Below are 15,300 nucleotides of genomic sequence, written 5' to 3' on the forward strand. Positions count from 1 at the left end.
GCGAGATACAGACTCAGAGTGCTTCTCCTAGCTCATACTAATCGATGGTTCCTACATACTCCTCTTTGGAACAATCTGAATCTCCAGAATCTCTTCCAAATTCTTGGATTTCTTGGAAACAAGAGGGATTAAGATTCTAGGGAATTTGTTTCTGGACAATACATTTCCACTCTTTGATGTACTGAAAATTAGGTATTCCCTGCTGAATGGTTACTTATTCCAATACATTCAATTACGTCATGCATGGCTCCTACCCTCCTAGCCTTCTCGAGCCTCTTGTATTCAGTCATTGGTTTGCTGGGACCGCGGGTGTCCCAGCAACCAATGACGTGCTGTGTGTGCGCCACACCCCCACCTTACTGCGGCTCCCGGCCAGTGTCCTGTCGGGCCGCGATTAGGGGGCGTGACATCATGCGTGCACCCCGCCCCCTGCTCCTGACTGCGGCTCCTATTCAGCCAGGCAGCGAGTTGGGGCGTGACATTATGGGCGCGCCCCGCCCCCCTGCTCGCGGCTTCTGGCTCGGCTCCTGGCTCTAGGTATGTGGAGCACAAGGGGAGAAAGCAATGTGGTCCCCAATTTCATAGCTGCACTTAAAGCCGATGGGAGGTTTTTAAAGTGTGCAGATTGATGGGCATATTTTGTAGTGGTCATTAGAGTGCCCCATAAAAAAAAAAAAATGTGCCCATCAGAGTACCCCCTAAAATAAAATGTGCCCATCAGTGTGCCCCTTATTTTATGTTAGGGGGCGCTCTAATGGGCATATTTAATGTTAAGGGGCACTCTAATAGGCATATTTTATGTTAAGGGGCACTCTAATGGGCATATTTAATGTTAAGGGGCACTCTAATGGACATATTTTATGTTAAGCGCAACGCTGATTTATACATTTTGTTTTGCCCACCAGAGTGCCCCCTAACATAAAATGTGCCCATCAGAGTGCCCCCTAACATAAAATATGCCCATCAGCGTGCTTCTTATTTTATGTTAAGGGTCACGCTGATGGGCATATTTTATACTAAGGGGCACTCTGATGGGCATATTTTATGCTAAGGGGCACGCTGATGGGCATATTTTATGTTAAGGGGTACTCTAATGGGCATATTTTATGTTAAGAGCAACGCTGATTTACACGTTTTGTTTTGCCCATCAGAGTGCCCCCTAACATAAAATGTGCCCATCAGTGTGACCCTTATTTTATGTTAAGGGTCACGCTGATGGGCAAATGTTATGCTAAGGGGCACGCTGATGGGCATATTTAATGTTAGGGGTCACGCTGGTGGGCACATTTTGTTCTGCCCATCAGAGTGCCCCTAACATAAAATGTGCCCATCAGCTTGCCCCTTATTTTATGTTAAGGGTCACGCTGATGGGCATATTTTATGTTAAGGGGCACTCTAATGGGTATATTTTATGTTAAGGGGCACGCTGATGGGCACATTTTATGTTAAGGGGCAATCTAATGGGCATATTTTATGTTAAGAGCAACGCTGATTTACACGTTTTGTTTTGCCCATCATCAGCGTGCCCCTTAACATAAAATGTGCCAATCAGAGTGCCCCTAACATAAAATATGCCCATCAGAGTGCCCCCTAACATAAAATATGCCCATCAGAGTGTCCCCTAACATAAAATGTGCCCATCAGCGTGCCCCTTATTTTATGTTAAGGGTCACGCTGATGGGCACATTTTATGTTAAGGGGCACTCTAATGGGCATATTTTATGTTAAGAGCAACGCTGATGGACACGTTTTTGTTTTGCCCATCTTTCTGAGTCCTAGGACAGACTTCAGATTCAGACCTCGGCCCAAAGAAAATTTTAGCAACCGGACCTCCTTGAATTTTAATTTATTACCCCTGATGTAGGGAAAAATGGGCTCTGGGCCTCCCCACCCTGGATAATGATGATGATTGAGGGGATATATGGAATGATCCCTTCGGCCATTTAAACTCAGCCGGAGATAAACTTCTGCAATTTAAAAATCTTCATGGCAATGATCTTGCGCCAGCCAGTGTAGGAAAGTTCTCAGCAAATCAGTCTAGTGAATGTTGGAGGTGCTTCAGCTTCAATGCAGATTTTCTTCATGTCTTTTGGATGTGTCCAACTATCTATGACTACTGTGTGCAAGTTTTACTATGCGCCCATGCAATTATAAATGTTTGGATGTCCCAGGAGATTGGCCCTTGTCTGTTGAGCCTTATGAACTTTTTGGCTGCTGGAAAAGTAACCAAAACATTGCTTGGTATAATACTTTATTTTGCAAGGAAAACTATTGCCCTTCAATGGAAGTCCCCCTACAACACTTACTCTTAATAAGTGAAGGTCAATTGTAAATGCTGTTATGTCCCCGTATGAGGCCACCTATAAAAGCAAAGGATGTCTCTCTAAATTTGAGAAAGTGTGCTCCCCATAGCTAGAGAATTTTGATACTGCAGTTTTTTGATTTGACCCTTTATTTAAAATCGGAAGCTTGAGCAATGTCCTACGCAATTTAAATTCCTTTAAACTACTTTACCCTTGTATTTGGCATTGAGTGCCACTACAACTTTGTCCTGTGACCTTTAAGGGACTTGCCTTCTGTTGTTGTGAGGCTTGGTGACTAGTCCTCTAGACCAGCCTTTTTCAACCAGGGTGCCTTGGCAAAATGCCTAAAAAGTCAGTGGGTGGATGAAGCCTGCTGTTTAGTTAGGCAAAACCACATGTGTGTGTTGTGCACCATGAAAACTTTCCAGCTGCTGGCATCCTAAGAACCAATGATGTTATCGATTGATAAGGAGGACATTGGGCGCATCCTTGTTTGATCCCCCACACCTCTGTCAGCACTGGGGTCATATTAGCTGAGTGAGAGATTCAAGGGAGAAGAGAAACACTAGAATACTAGTCAGTACCACTGTGCAAAAGTGTATTTGCTTTGGAAGCATAAATCGCCTCTAATGGTTGATATCCTACATGTGTGGATGTTAATGCATTATGTAAAACTATTAGGTTCGTTTTTTACATTTAAGATTTGGGTGCCCTGGGTTTGTGGAGAATTTTGAAGGGTGCCTTGACTGAAAAAAGGTTGAGAAACACTTCACTAGACTACCTTCCTAAAATGTATGTATGAGTTGATATTTTTGACATGATTTCTGCTTTACGTGACTACAGGAAATTCTATGCATTACCTTTAACCCTGTTGTATATTCTGATGGTGGTGTGAAAGGGGATGGAGTGCAGCTTGTTTGTTAGTTTGTCTGTTAATGGGTTTGTTTTGTGACCTGTATTTTTTTGTGTTTTATATTTTGTTAAAAACTCAAAAAAAAAAAATACAATTTATAAAAAAAAAGTATGTATATATTTCCTGGCAGGGCAGCTCATTCTCACACATAATTGACTTGTGTAAAGAAAATGTGTCAGTGATGATGGAGGCAGTGGTCCGGGGCTCCTAATAGGTTCTCCAATTATTCCTTTATAGGGGTTCCTGAGCCCCCTACCCCCTTATTTTAATTTTGCGTTCTATTATTTGAGCGAGGTGCAGACTCAGAGTGCTTCTCCTAGCTGATACAAATCGATGATGACAAAAAAAAAAAATCAATCTCCAAAAAGTTCTAACCGTAACAATTTATACCAGTGTAAGTAAAAATTAATAGCCTCTTCCACTTCTGTGAAGATATGAATAGTGATGTAAAACAAAACCCCAAACGTGCCCATGGAATCTGACACCTGTGCTGACTGGCGGCTCACCTTACATTATGCTTCCGGTTTTACCGGTGAGTCATAACTAACTGTTCCCCTTAGGGGTAAAATCCAATCACAGTGGTTGGTAAACCATCGGTTCCCTCTGCCTGACTCTCTCCTTAGCGGGCGTAGTAAGGGAAAGGCACTCATATGTAACAGATAGAAAGATAAGAAAACTAGTGCTCTCCATTTAAAAATACTTTATTCTCACTTAAAGTGTGTTAAATTCTACTCACCAGAATGGCACTTGAGCCATGCCAGCTGTTATCTACATGCAGACACCAGCTTGCTGCCGTATATCCAGGAATGGGCGCAGGATGATAATAAAACTGTCAGGCTCCTATCCCATAAGCGTTACATCCGGGTCTCGACCAGGGATAGGCATGGACCAAGGCTGTGGCGGACATTTTCCAAAGTACAAACCTTAGTGAAGGACACCAAGGTACATTTCAAATTAAAACCATCAAAAAAAAACTACTCTCTACTAGGATTAAGGCCCTTCTCTAAAGGGGGATCTATGGGGACCCCTCTCTAAAGGGGCATCTATGGGGACCCTGGCCTGCTCTAATGGGGAATCTATGGGGACCCTGCTCTAAAGGCATTGATGCGCACTGATAGGCAGCACTAATAGGGAGCATGGATGGGCACTGATAGGTAGCACAGATAGGTGGCATTGATAGACACTGATAGGCTTCATGGATGGGCAGTGATAGGCAGCACTGATAGGCAGCATTGATGGGCACTGATAGGGAGCGTTGATGGGCACTAATTGGGAGCGTGGATGGGCACTGATAGGCAACACTGATTGGAGGCACTAATGGTGGCACTGATGAGGAAGCACTAATAGGTGGCATTGACGGGCACTGATAGGCAGCACTGATAGGTGGCAATGATGGTCACTGATAGGCAGAACTGATTGGCACTGATAGGTGGTATTAATGTGCACTGATAGGCAGCACTGATGGGCACTGATAGGGGGTATTAATGTGCCTGATAGGCAGCATTGATGGGCACTGATTGGCACTTATGGGGCTGCACTGAGTTAAACTACTTCAGCCAGTTCATACTAAAATGGCAGGCTAAAACAACATAGGACAGGAAATAATGTTTGCCACTACTAGCCCAGGCCCCAGCCCCTTAGTTATTGTTCTACTCACTTGTACACTGGTTCCTTGCTGCTCGCAATGCGGCCAGCACTCCTCTCCCATCCTGCCTCCCAGGTCGGCCTCTGAATGACTTCACGCCAGCCAGGACTAGGAAGCTCCTGTTGGGTTGAGATCACTCCGTCTGACAGGGAAGTGTGTTGGCCCTAGAGGTGGAGCACGCTCAGCACACAGGCGCAGGGCCACAGAAGCTATGCAACTGTCTTGAATACAATGAAGAGGCTGGTGATTGTGTGCAGACTAGACTAGTGTCAGTGTATTAAGGTAGGGGCCTGGAGCTGCAGCTCCAATAGCCTCTACGTTAATCCGGCCCTGGCTGTGACTGACTGACTTTGCCGCCACTGACTGCAAGGACCGCTCAGAGACACCAGTGTCCGTGTATGGACACCTTGCCGATCCCTGGTCGGGACTCTGTCAGTGGGGCTACAGGCTCATAAGGGTTATGTTATATTTTTGGACTTTTTACTGATCAATTATTTTGACCGTGACATGTATAACATGGAGGTTTATTTGGTAATATATGAATACACAGTATTTTGTATTAACCACTTCCCAACCACCCGCCGCCTATTTACTGCGGCAGGGTGGCTCTCCTGCGCAAACCGACGTAGATCTACGTCGGTCGCGCTCGGGTAGCTAGGGGGCGAGCCTGACACCCGCGATCACTCCCCGCTAAGAGAGAAGGACGGTCGGCTGTTGTAAACACAGCCGACTGTTCTTCTCCCTGCAATGACCATAGAGCTCATGTGATCCTTCTATATAGGATCACATGTGTCTATGGTCATTCAAAATCCACGCCCCCCCCACAGTTAGAATCACTCCCCTAAGGTCACATTTAACCCCTTGATCACCTATACTGTTAACCCCTTCCCTGCCAGTGTCATTATTACAGTAACCGTGCATATTTTTAGCACTGATTACTGTAGTAATGTCAATGGTCGCCCCAAAAGTGTCAAAAATGTCAGTTAGGGGTCCGATCTGTCTGCCGCAATGTCGCAGTCCTGCAAAAAATCGCAGATCGCCCCATTACTAGTAAAAAAAAAAAACAACAAAAATGACATAAATCTTTTCCGTAGTTAGTAGACGCGATAAGTTTTGTGCAAACCAATCAAAATACGCTTATTGCAATTTTTTTTTAACCGAAAATATGTAGCAGAAATCAAATTGGCCTAAAATGTAAAAAAATTTTGATTTTCAATTTTTTTTTTTTTTTGAGAATGTCATATAGCAGATTGTGCAAAATATTGTTTATTTTTCAAAATTGTTGCTCATTTTTGAAATCGCACAGGTGATCAAATACCACCAAAAGAAAGCTCTATTTGTGGGAAAAAAAGGACATCAATTTTATTTGGGTACAGCGTCGCACGACTGCGCAGTTGTACATTAAAATAATGCAGTGCCGAATTGCAAAATAGGGAAACCTCCACTGTTTCATTCCTGGAGAGATTTATGGTAAATACCAGATTCTGGCTATGTCCTATGCAATATTTTAGCTGTATGTCAGAATTGAAATTATAAATAAGATATATGAATATAACAAAATGTGTGCAAAGCCCTTCAATACTGCAACAGCATAAAAGTACTGTAAGCCAAAACGAGAGGGAATACTTTGCTAACTGGATTTTAATATAGGGTTCAACCAGGTTGAAGGATGTAGGTCATTATTCAGTAAGATTAATGGCTTTTTAAACATAATTAATTTATATGTAAAAAGAATTTGGGGTAAGAGTGGCAAATCAAAAAATAAATTTCCTGATTCCTTTTTTTTTCAGATTTATTTGTAATTGTGATTCTTGTCCAGCTTGCAGTTTGCATTTTCCTGCTGTTTGCAAACATTTCACATTTATATGTTGCGATGGAGGTAAGTATACCATTTTGCTAATTACAGTAGATTTCTAAGGTCTGTTAATATATTATTTATTGAAATGTGTTCAAACTAAGCATTTCACCTAAAGCACATACACAACTGAATGGCCTGTGGAAATTGCATATTAAAGACAATTTGTAACAACTTGTCTTTTGCAAGAATTTTAATGTTCAATCTTAGATTATCATGTTTGTTTGCTTATTAAGCTTTACTTTGTCGGAGTCTGATGCTTCAGCTTGAGCGCAAAAAGGTTTATGTCTGCCCTGTTAGCTTCCTGCTCTACATAACCATTTTAAATACTACAGCCAAAGCCATTTCCGTGTATCAGATAAAGAAGAAAAGGGTTGGAAGCTCTATCAGGCTTTTATTGCTGTCTGTGTTCCTGCTAAGAATTCACTAACTCTCTTAGGCAAAGTGATCATTTGTCTCCGGGCCTATAAAAATCTAACATTTAGAGCTGTCATTGAAACAGGACTAGATTGGAAATCTTCCAGTTTGGACTGGGGCCCAGGCAAAAACTGACACCTGTTGTCTCAAGACAGGCAGTGAGTCCCAGTTCACACTTGTGCGATGTGGGAAACCCCTGCAATTCAGTGCAGGTTCCCGCATCCCACCAGAATCGTACAGTGGTTCACACTGAGATCTGCAAATCGCTGGAGGTGTCAATGTAAAGTTAATGACACCCCCAGATTGGATCTCAGTGTGAACTGTGAAATGGTGCAGGAATCGGATTGCATAGTTGTGAACACCCATGCAATCTGATTCCAGTGCGAAACAAAAAAAGGGTCCTGCACCATTTTGGTGCAAATGCAATGCGATTTTAGCCATAAATCTTGTCTGGCATTGCACTAGTGTGAACCGGAACTGAAGGAAATTCTCCAGCATGGGAAAAAGACCTAAAAAACCCCACAAAACTTGACAGTTGTTTTTTACAATTTCCTATTATACATAAAAATAGTTTTAGCTTTACACATGCTTCAATTAAGAGGTACTGTATGTAAGTTACTCCAAGACTCTGGCAGGTATTAATGTTACACACTTTTAGATCTTGTTTTCATGGACACTGGATGCAGAAAAGCATGCACCACTTGTTTGTCTTACATTCCTTTTACGGGCCAAGGAGTGCACATTAAAGTGCAATTGTAACCTACATGTTTAATGCAATGTTTAAAATGAGCGTTCCTTCCAAAACACATGGAATGCCAACTGAGCCACTAGTTTTACCTTTCATAAGCAATTTCAGTGTACTTCTACATTTGGTAGGAGTGTTTAATGGGAGTCAGAAGCACCTGCCACGTGCTTTTATCGCTCACATAAATAAATGGGAGTGTGTGAAGTCAGGAATTTACCAAGGCAGCAGCTTCTAGACTTCAGGTGTCCTAAGACCGCTCTCCAAAGTAAAGATCAGTAAGGAGTCAAATAAAAATATACAACTTTGAAAATGTAGTAGTAGTTGCAATAGTAGTAGCAGTACGTGCAGCAGTTGTAGTTATAGTAGTATTCAAAATTCAGATTAAGGCTCAGTGATTAATGATTCTCTTTAATGTGTGACTGCAATTTTTTTTTAAATCTGGCACACAGGAATCTGGCATAATAAATGCTGTAATCAATATTTACTACCTTTTTTTATTTCATTTTGCCCATGCATATTTTAATGTGAATTTATAAGCCATTGTAAATTTTTATAACTTCAAGTTGCTATTTTAATACCACCAAAAGAAAGCTCTATTTATGGGAAAAAAAGGGCATAAATTGTATTTGGGTACAGCGTTGCACGACTGCGCAATTGTCAGTTTAAGTAACGTAGTGCCGTATCGCAAAAAAAATGGCCTGGTCAGGAAGGGGGGTAAACCTTCTGGGGCTTAAGTGGTTAAAGAAGGGTTTGTGTTGTTGAAAGGTAATAATTGTAATATTCACCTGTGTTGTCTTGACTGCCATGCATGCCAGTTTTTGGACATATACGGCAATTTGATGATGAGGATTTGTAGGATATTTACTATGAGTGTCACATTTTTTATTTATTTTTTGGTCTCTTCTAGCTTGTTTGTACACCACTTATATGGAGAGGATCCATCATAATAATGCTGCTTATTATATTAGGCCTTTCCTATGCCACAGAGGTAAGTAACTAGCATAAAGAAACTGTGATTGTGTTTTAGTATTTATATTCCTTTATGCATTTATCTTATAACTTATAGAGAGGCATATCCTGAAATATTAGATGTTGACAATTTAATATGTTTCAGATTTAATAGCAACTAATAAAACTCACTAAAATACTATATCAGATTGGGGCCATTTATCTGTCTGCAGCATGTTAACTAATGGTATACCTGGTTTTTTAATGTATTTGTATTTTCATTTTATAAGATATGTCATTTTATGTTTAGGGTTGGGAAAAGTTAGAACCTCTGTTTTAATGTCATTTATGGTCATGTTGGGAAAATTCAATTGATTTCCTGTCTTGACAATGTTGATATTTAAACGCGAAGTGACATTTTTCAAACAAGAGAAGTACATGTGCTAGTAATTGTAATGTTACCAGGAAATAAAGTAAAACTGGGTATACACAGGCTGGAACTGGATGACTTTCCTATGGGGATACTCGTGTGTGCTTGATCCTGAGCCAGGCTGCTTGTGTCTATTCAGACACACAGCCTGTGTACAGTTTGTATTGTTAGGGTAATATGATCAGGAGGGGACTGTCCTCCTGTGGAATATATATATTGTGTTTGAGTTTGTACAAAAAGGAGTTCCAGTTTTGCAGCTAAACTTGTCCTGCCTAGTTCTTGGTTGCAATATGCGGCTATAATATCTGATATCTATCTCCAGACTGGAGGAAGTGGTACACTGACAGAAGCACTCAAGTGGAGTGTGGGACGGTTCCTTCACAGAGTTGGCCCACCCTTTGCACCTATAACTGCTTTAACTCTTTTGGGCAGGCTGCCTACAAGGTTTAGGAGTGTGTCTATGGGAATGTTTAACCATTCTTGCAGAAGCGCATTTGTGTGGTCAGGCACTGATGTGAACGAGAAGCCTGGCTCACAGTCTCCACTCAAATTCATCCCAAAGGGGTTCTGTTGGATGTAGGTCAGGACTCTGTGCAGGTCAGTCAAATTCCTACACCCCAAAATCGCTCATCCATGTCATTATGGACCTTGCTTTGTGCACTGATGGGCAGTCATGTTAGAATAGGAAGGGGCCATCCCCAAACTGTTCCCATAAAGTTGGGAGCATGAAATTGTCCACAAAATGTCTTGGTATGCCAACGCCTTAAGAGTTTGGGCCCAATTCTTTTTTTCAGATCCTCAGAGTTTTTTGCCATGAGGTGCCATGATGAACTTCCAGTGACCAGTATGAGAGAGTGAAAGCAATAACCCCAAATTCACACACACTTGCTCCCCATTCACACCTGAGACCTTGTAACTCTAACGAAACCGGGGAGGGAAAATGGCTAATTGGGCATACTCACTTTTGTTGCCAGTGGTTTAGACATTAGTTGCTGGGTGTTGAGTTATTTTGAGGGGACAGTAAATTTAAACTCTTATAAAATGTAGCAAAGCATCATTTCTTCAGTGTTGTCACATGCAAAGATATAATAAAATATTTACGTGTGTGTGTATTTATATAGATATACAGTATTGCGCAAACATTTTAGGCAGGTGTGAAAAATGCTGTAAATTGGGAATCCTTTCAGAAATAGAAGTGTTGATAGTTTATTTTTTAAATTAACAAAATGGAAAGTAAATGAACAGAAGAAAGATGCAAATCAAATAATATTTGGTGTGACCACACTTTGACTTCAAAACAGCAGCAATTCTTCTAAGTACACTTGCATACATTTTTTCAGGGAACATCTTGAAGAACCATCCACAGATTTCCTGTGGATGTAGGCTGTCCTAAATCCTTCTGTCTTTTCATTTAATCTGTACTGGGTACTGGGGCTTATGCATATATTTGTTAATGTGTGCAAACAAAACCCTCTGTTTTTGATGTGAATTGTTAGACAGGGTCGATTTGGGTGTTTTGCAGGTTGGCAAGTGGATATCTTTTTTTTTTTTTTTTTTTTCTTTGTGATGGATAAATATCTGCCTGTAGTTCTCAGCATTGAGGAAGCCATTGATCCTGACCAGATCTCCAACTCCTTTTCTAGAAATGCAGCCTTAGACTTGCAAGGAACCTCCACCATGCTTCACTGTTGCCTTCAGATACTCATTATTGTACCGCTCTCCAGCTCTTCATGATCAAACTGCCTCCGGCTATTACCAAATATTTCACATTTTGACTCATCAGTGCAGAGCACCTGCTGCCATTTTTCTGCACCCCAGTCCCCTTCTTTTCATGCATATGATGTGGTAACAAGGCTAAGCAACTCAACTATGCATAAAAAAATAGGAACTGGAGTGCAAAATAATGGCAGCATGTGCTCTGGACTGATGAGTCAAAAATGTAAATATTTGGCTGTAGAGGGAGGGAGTTTTCTTCTTGAAGGGCTGGAGAGTGGTACAATAATGGGTGTCTGCAGGCAACATTGATCTCAACACCAAGTCTGTCTGGAATTGCATGGAGAGACAGGAGGATTTGGGACAACCTACATCCACAGAACAACTGTGGTTAGTTCTTCAAGATGTTTGGAACAACCTACCTGCCGAGGTCTTTCGTAAACTGTGTGCAAGTGTACCTAGAAGAATTGATGCTGTTTGCACAGTACTGTAGATATACCGTATATATGTTTTTACATTTGAAATTTTGACATGAGAGGCAGTTTTACATATCTATACGTTATTTACAATATCAATATAAACATGATCAGTTTAGTTTGTCACATCTATGGTACATTTTGATTGGTTATTGTATGTTACTGTTTTAAACATTGTTCTGTCTTTTTAAAATCCTAGTCCATTTTTAATTTAACTTTAAATTAGCTGAGAAACGCTCTTAGGTCTTGATAACACTACAGTTTTATATTTAATACCGGTTTACTTTTCCAGGTATTTGTTATTGAAAACAGAGCACTTTGGGAAATATTAAAACGCCTCACCCGATACAAATCAAAGAGTCCCTACAAGAAAATACGCCGAACATTGGCTAAAGATTCGGAGTGGCCCCCAATGAACAAGAAAGACAATGGTGTCCCCACTGACTTAACATTAGCAAGTGAAATGGGAGACTACATCAATCCAACTTTTGAAATAAATGAGAAACTTTAACAAGTCTAACAGCTTGTGGTCAAAACCTATGGTGGGAATTCATTAAAACTGGAGCAGACAGAATCTGGAGCAGCTGTGCATATAACCAATCAGCTTCTAACTTCAGCTTGTTCAGTTAAGCTTTGAAAATGAAAGCTATAAGCTAATTGGTTGTAATGCACAGCTGCTCCAGTCTTAGGAAATTCTCCTCTTATGAATGTTCTATGATTTGATAACTTTTATGGATAGGAGGCAACCTCAAGTTTTTACGACTAAACAGAATAACAAAATGTCCCATATAAATTAAAGCCTTATAACAAAGCAAATATTTAAGAATCTTTTAGGCCTTTTATGAAAAATAAGTGCCCTTATTTATGTTTTAATTCTGTACATTGTGGTAGAAACTTGTATTGCCATGTTTTTAAATGTTTACTATCTCAAAATATATTTTCCTAATATACTGTAATTTGTGATAGTAGCTTATATTTCTTGTCTTTGTTTTCTAAAATATCTCTAATATTCTTATAACTGCCACAAGTTTTTATATTGTTGTAAGATAGTTCCACTAAATATTTTTTAAATATATGTTGTACATATGTTTTTTTCGTATTGCCCACCAAAAAATGAATTGTGTCTGTATATTTTTGCTGTAGGCAAAAAAAGCACTATGAAAAGGAATACTTTTTAGTGGTAAAAACAAAACATTTTAAGTAATCCTGTTATGAAAGAAAAGTGGGGGCTGCCCTTCTGAAAATGTATATAAGTGTACTGTATATTTAAGTCCGAGAAAAGTCAAGCATAGACGTTTACAGGAAAGCTTTGCAATGGCAGCCTCCTTGTTTCTGTCATCATAGCATTATTTTAAATTGCAAGCTTTTGATATGCTAGGTTCCTTCACCATGGTATATGGATGACAGAGACCTAATTCTGAAGAACTTGAATTTAGGATTAACCGCTTTGACAATATTTTGCCTATTTTTTTTTTTTTTTTACATATTCTCTGGCTAAGATGGCGCTAAATGTCTTTATTGCTTATATTTGTTTGTGTCCAAAGAGAGGCACTAAATGCAACAGAAAAGCTATACAAAGCAAAATGTGTTCATTAAAATGCATTAATAAAATACTATGTTATTTTTAGTAACCTATTTTTAGCTATATCCATCAGTATGTGCCTATCCTTTAACATACTTGACTGTGGATAACTCTGCAAATCCAAAGCCTTGTTCTCATGCTGATGGACATGACAACTAAGTATAGCTGGTTGTACAGCCTTAACTGCTGTTCATGAAGGTGCTTATTAAAGGTGTGGCAAATTCTTGAAACCCCTTGACTATTTTGAGAAATGGTCTGGGATTGTGACATCTACTACCACCATATTTATTCATGGTTTAACATCTGTCTAGGGTATTTTAAACACGGCTAGTCCTGGAGGCTGACTTTTGCACATCCTGCCTTTTTTTTCAGAATGGTGCAGCTCTTATATCAGAAACTCATTTGTTCCAATGGAGAAATATCTAAAAAAAGTGCTTGAACAGCCTAATGCTACATGCACACTGGGCCATTTAGCCTTAGTGCAAGATGTCCCAGGATTTTTGTGCATACTGCCTTAACATGAGTACCATTTGGTACAATGCCCAGCCAGGCTGTAAGCAGCACCTGTGCCTCCTAAACCCACAAACATGCCAGGTTGTTACAAAGTGGGCTCAGTGTGAATAAGGCCTAATATGTGACCATACAGTACATGTGTGTATAGCCAATATAAGTAACCATCCATATTCCCATCACACACAATCCTGGAATAACCTCTAAGCAAATTGGTGCTGCAGGAACCACCAGCTGGAAACTGGAACATACATGATGGAGTGTAAATATTTGCCAGCACACCACAGATCTTCACGTCCAAATTATCTTTTAATTGACGCATGATCACATCACAAGCAACATTTTGCAGCTGTGCAGGACTCCTTCATCAGGCATTGTTTGGACGCAAAGATCCATGGTGTGCTGGCAAATATTTACATGGCATCATGTATGGCCAACAGAAGACCTACACTTCAAATGACAAAAAGCTGCTAACGGTATAAGTGGTGGTGGTTGGTCTGTGCGGAAATATCCTCCTGGAATAATACTTGTAATTTAGGTGTGTGAGAAGGGGTCACTTTATTGTAGGAAATGGAAAAGGGAAAGTATAGTGTATTTTCAGTTATTACATTCATTAGGGTGTTACAGTGTTAAACTTAATTTCTTCCACATTTTCTTTCATATGTTTAGTATGGTGTTAAATATAGATATTTGCAGATTATCCACTTGAGTGAGCTCTATATTTTGCCTGGCTCTTCTCTCTGCCTAACAGCTTATAAGATGTGCTATCAGCAACAGAATGAGGTGTCCATTGCACAGAATTGGAATGCAGACCTGCATAAATACTGAGTGATAGAGCTGCTATGTGTGCACTTTTCAGTACGAAATATAGAGGCACGGTTTTTAAAACCTTAGCACACATTGCACAGTGCTAGTGTTGTTTACATTAAGCTGTTACTACTTGTTACATTACAAAATCGCTGAAAAGACTATACATTCCCTTTTTTAAAGCTTGTGTTTAAGCCCTTGAAGGCCAGAAAACTGAATGTATTAATATATGCATACCAAATCGAAGAAATGGAACACCTAATTAGCATATCCTGAGACGCACCCGGAAATTCTTACTTAAATGGGCCTGCTGGACCCATTTTAAATAAACTACAGAATACCAAACCCTAATGACCCCTATTCCACAATCTACTGCCTACAGGGCCTAATGAACTTTAATGACAGCCCCCCTGATATCCCGGAGAGGAAGGGGGAGGAAAAGGAGAGGAGAGATAAGAGTTAACATTCACCACCCTTCTCCAGCTCCAACCCTGTTATCCCCTAGGCACCCAAATACGTTTCACAGCCTACAGAAGGAGGGAGAGACAACATGTTTGACCACCCCCCCTTCTTTTTCTTTCCTCCCTAACCTCCTCCAATTTCTTCCCTTCTTCTCTCCCACACCTTCTATCCTTTAAATTACACATAGTCACCACAGAAACATCACCATCTCTATCAACATCACTGACAGTCCAAAGCGAACATCAACCCCATAAACTCATCCCAGGCAATTAAAAAAACAAATGTTATATGAATAAAGCCGGCACACGAAAAGGCTTCTTCCAAGTAAAATTCTTTATTCCAACATGGATAGCGGTGACATGACAATTGCTGACACATTTCGGCTTTACGCCTTCCTCATAGCATCATTGCTATGAGGAAGGCGTAAAGCAGAAACGCGTCAGATTTGTCATGTCACCGCTATCCATGTTGGAATAAAGAATTTTACTTGGAAG

General features: G+C 40.3%; 1 protein-coding gene across 1 annotated transcript in view; it reads left to right on the forward strand.

The window, feature by feature from the left end:
* Nucleotides 1-12,172, forward strand: part of LOC309551107 (putative cation-transporting ATPase 13A4) — a 186,724-nt gene extending 174,552 nt beyond the window's left edge. The window contains exons 28-30 of the mRNA XM_082251554.1: nucleotides 6,652-6,740; nucleotides 8,786-8,866; nucleotides 11,738-12,172. Of these exons, the coding sequence (XP_082107680.1) occupies nucleotides 6,652-6,740; nucleotides 8,786-8,866; nucleotides 11,738-11,956 (389 nt within the window). The 3' untranslated portion in view covers nucleotides 11,957-12,172. The remainder of the gene's footprint in view (nucleotides 1-6,651; nucleotides 6,741-8,785; nucleotides 8,867-11,737) is intronic.
* Nucleotides 12,173-15,300: the final 3,128 nt, after the last annotated feature.

The sequence above is a fragment of the Pelophylax lessonae genome, assembly GCF_965119305.1.
Source record: "Pelophylax lessonae genome assembly, chromosome: 3".
NCBI lineage: Eukaryota > Metazoa > Chordata > Amphibia > Anura > Ranidae > Pelophylax > Pelophylax lessonae.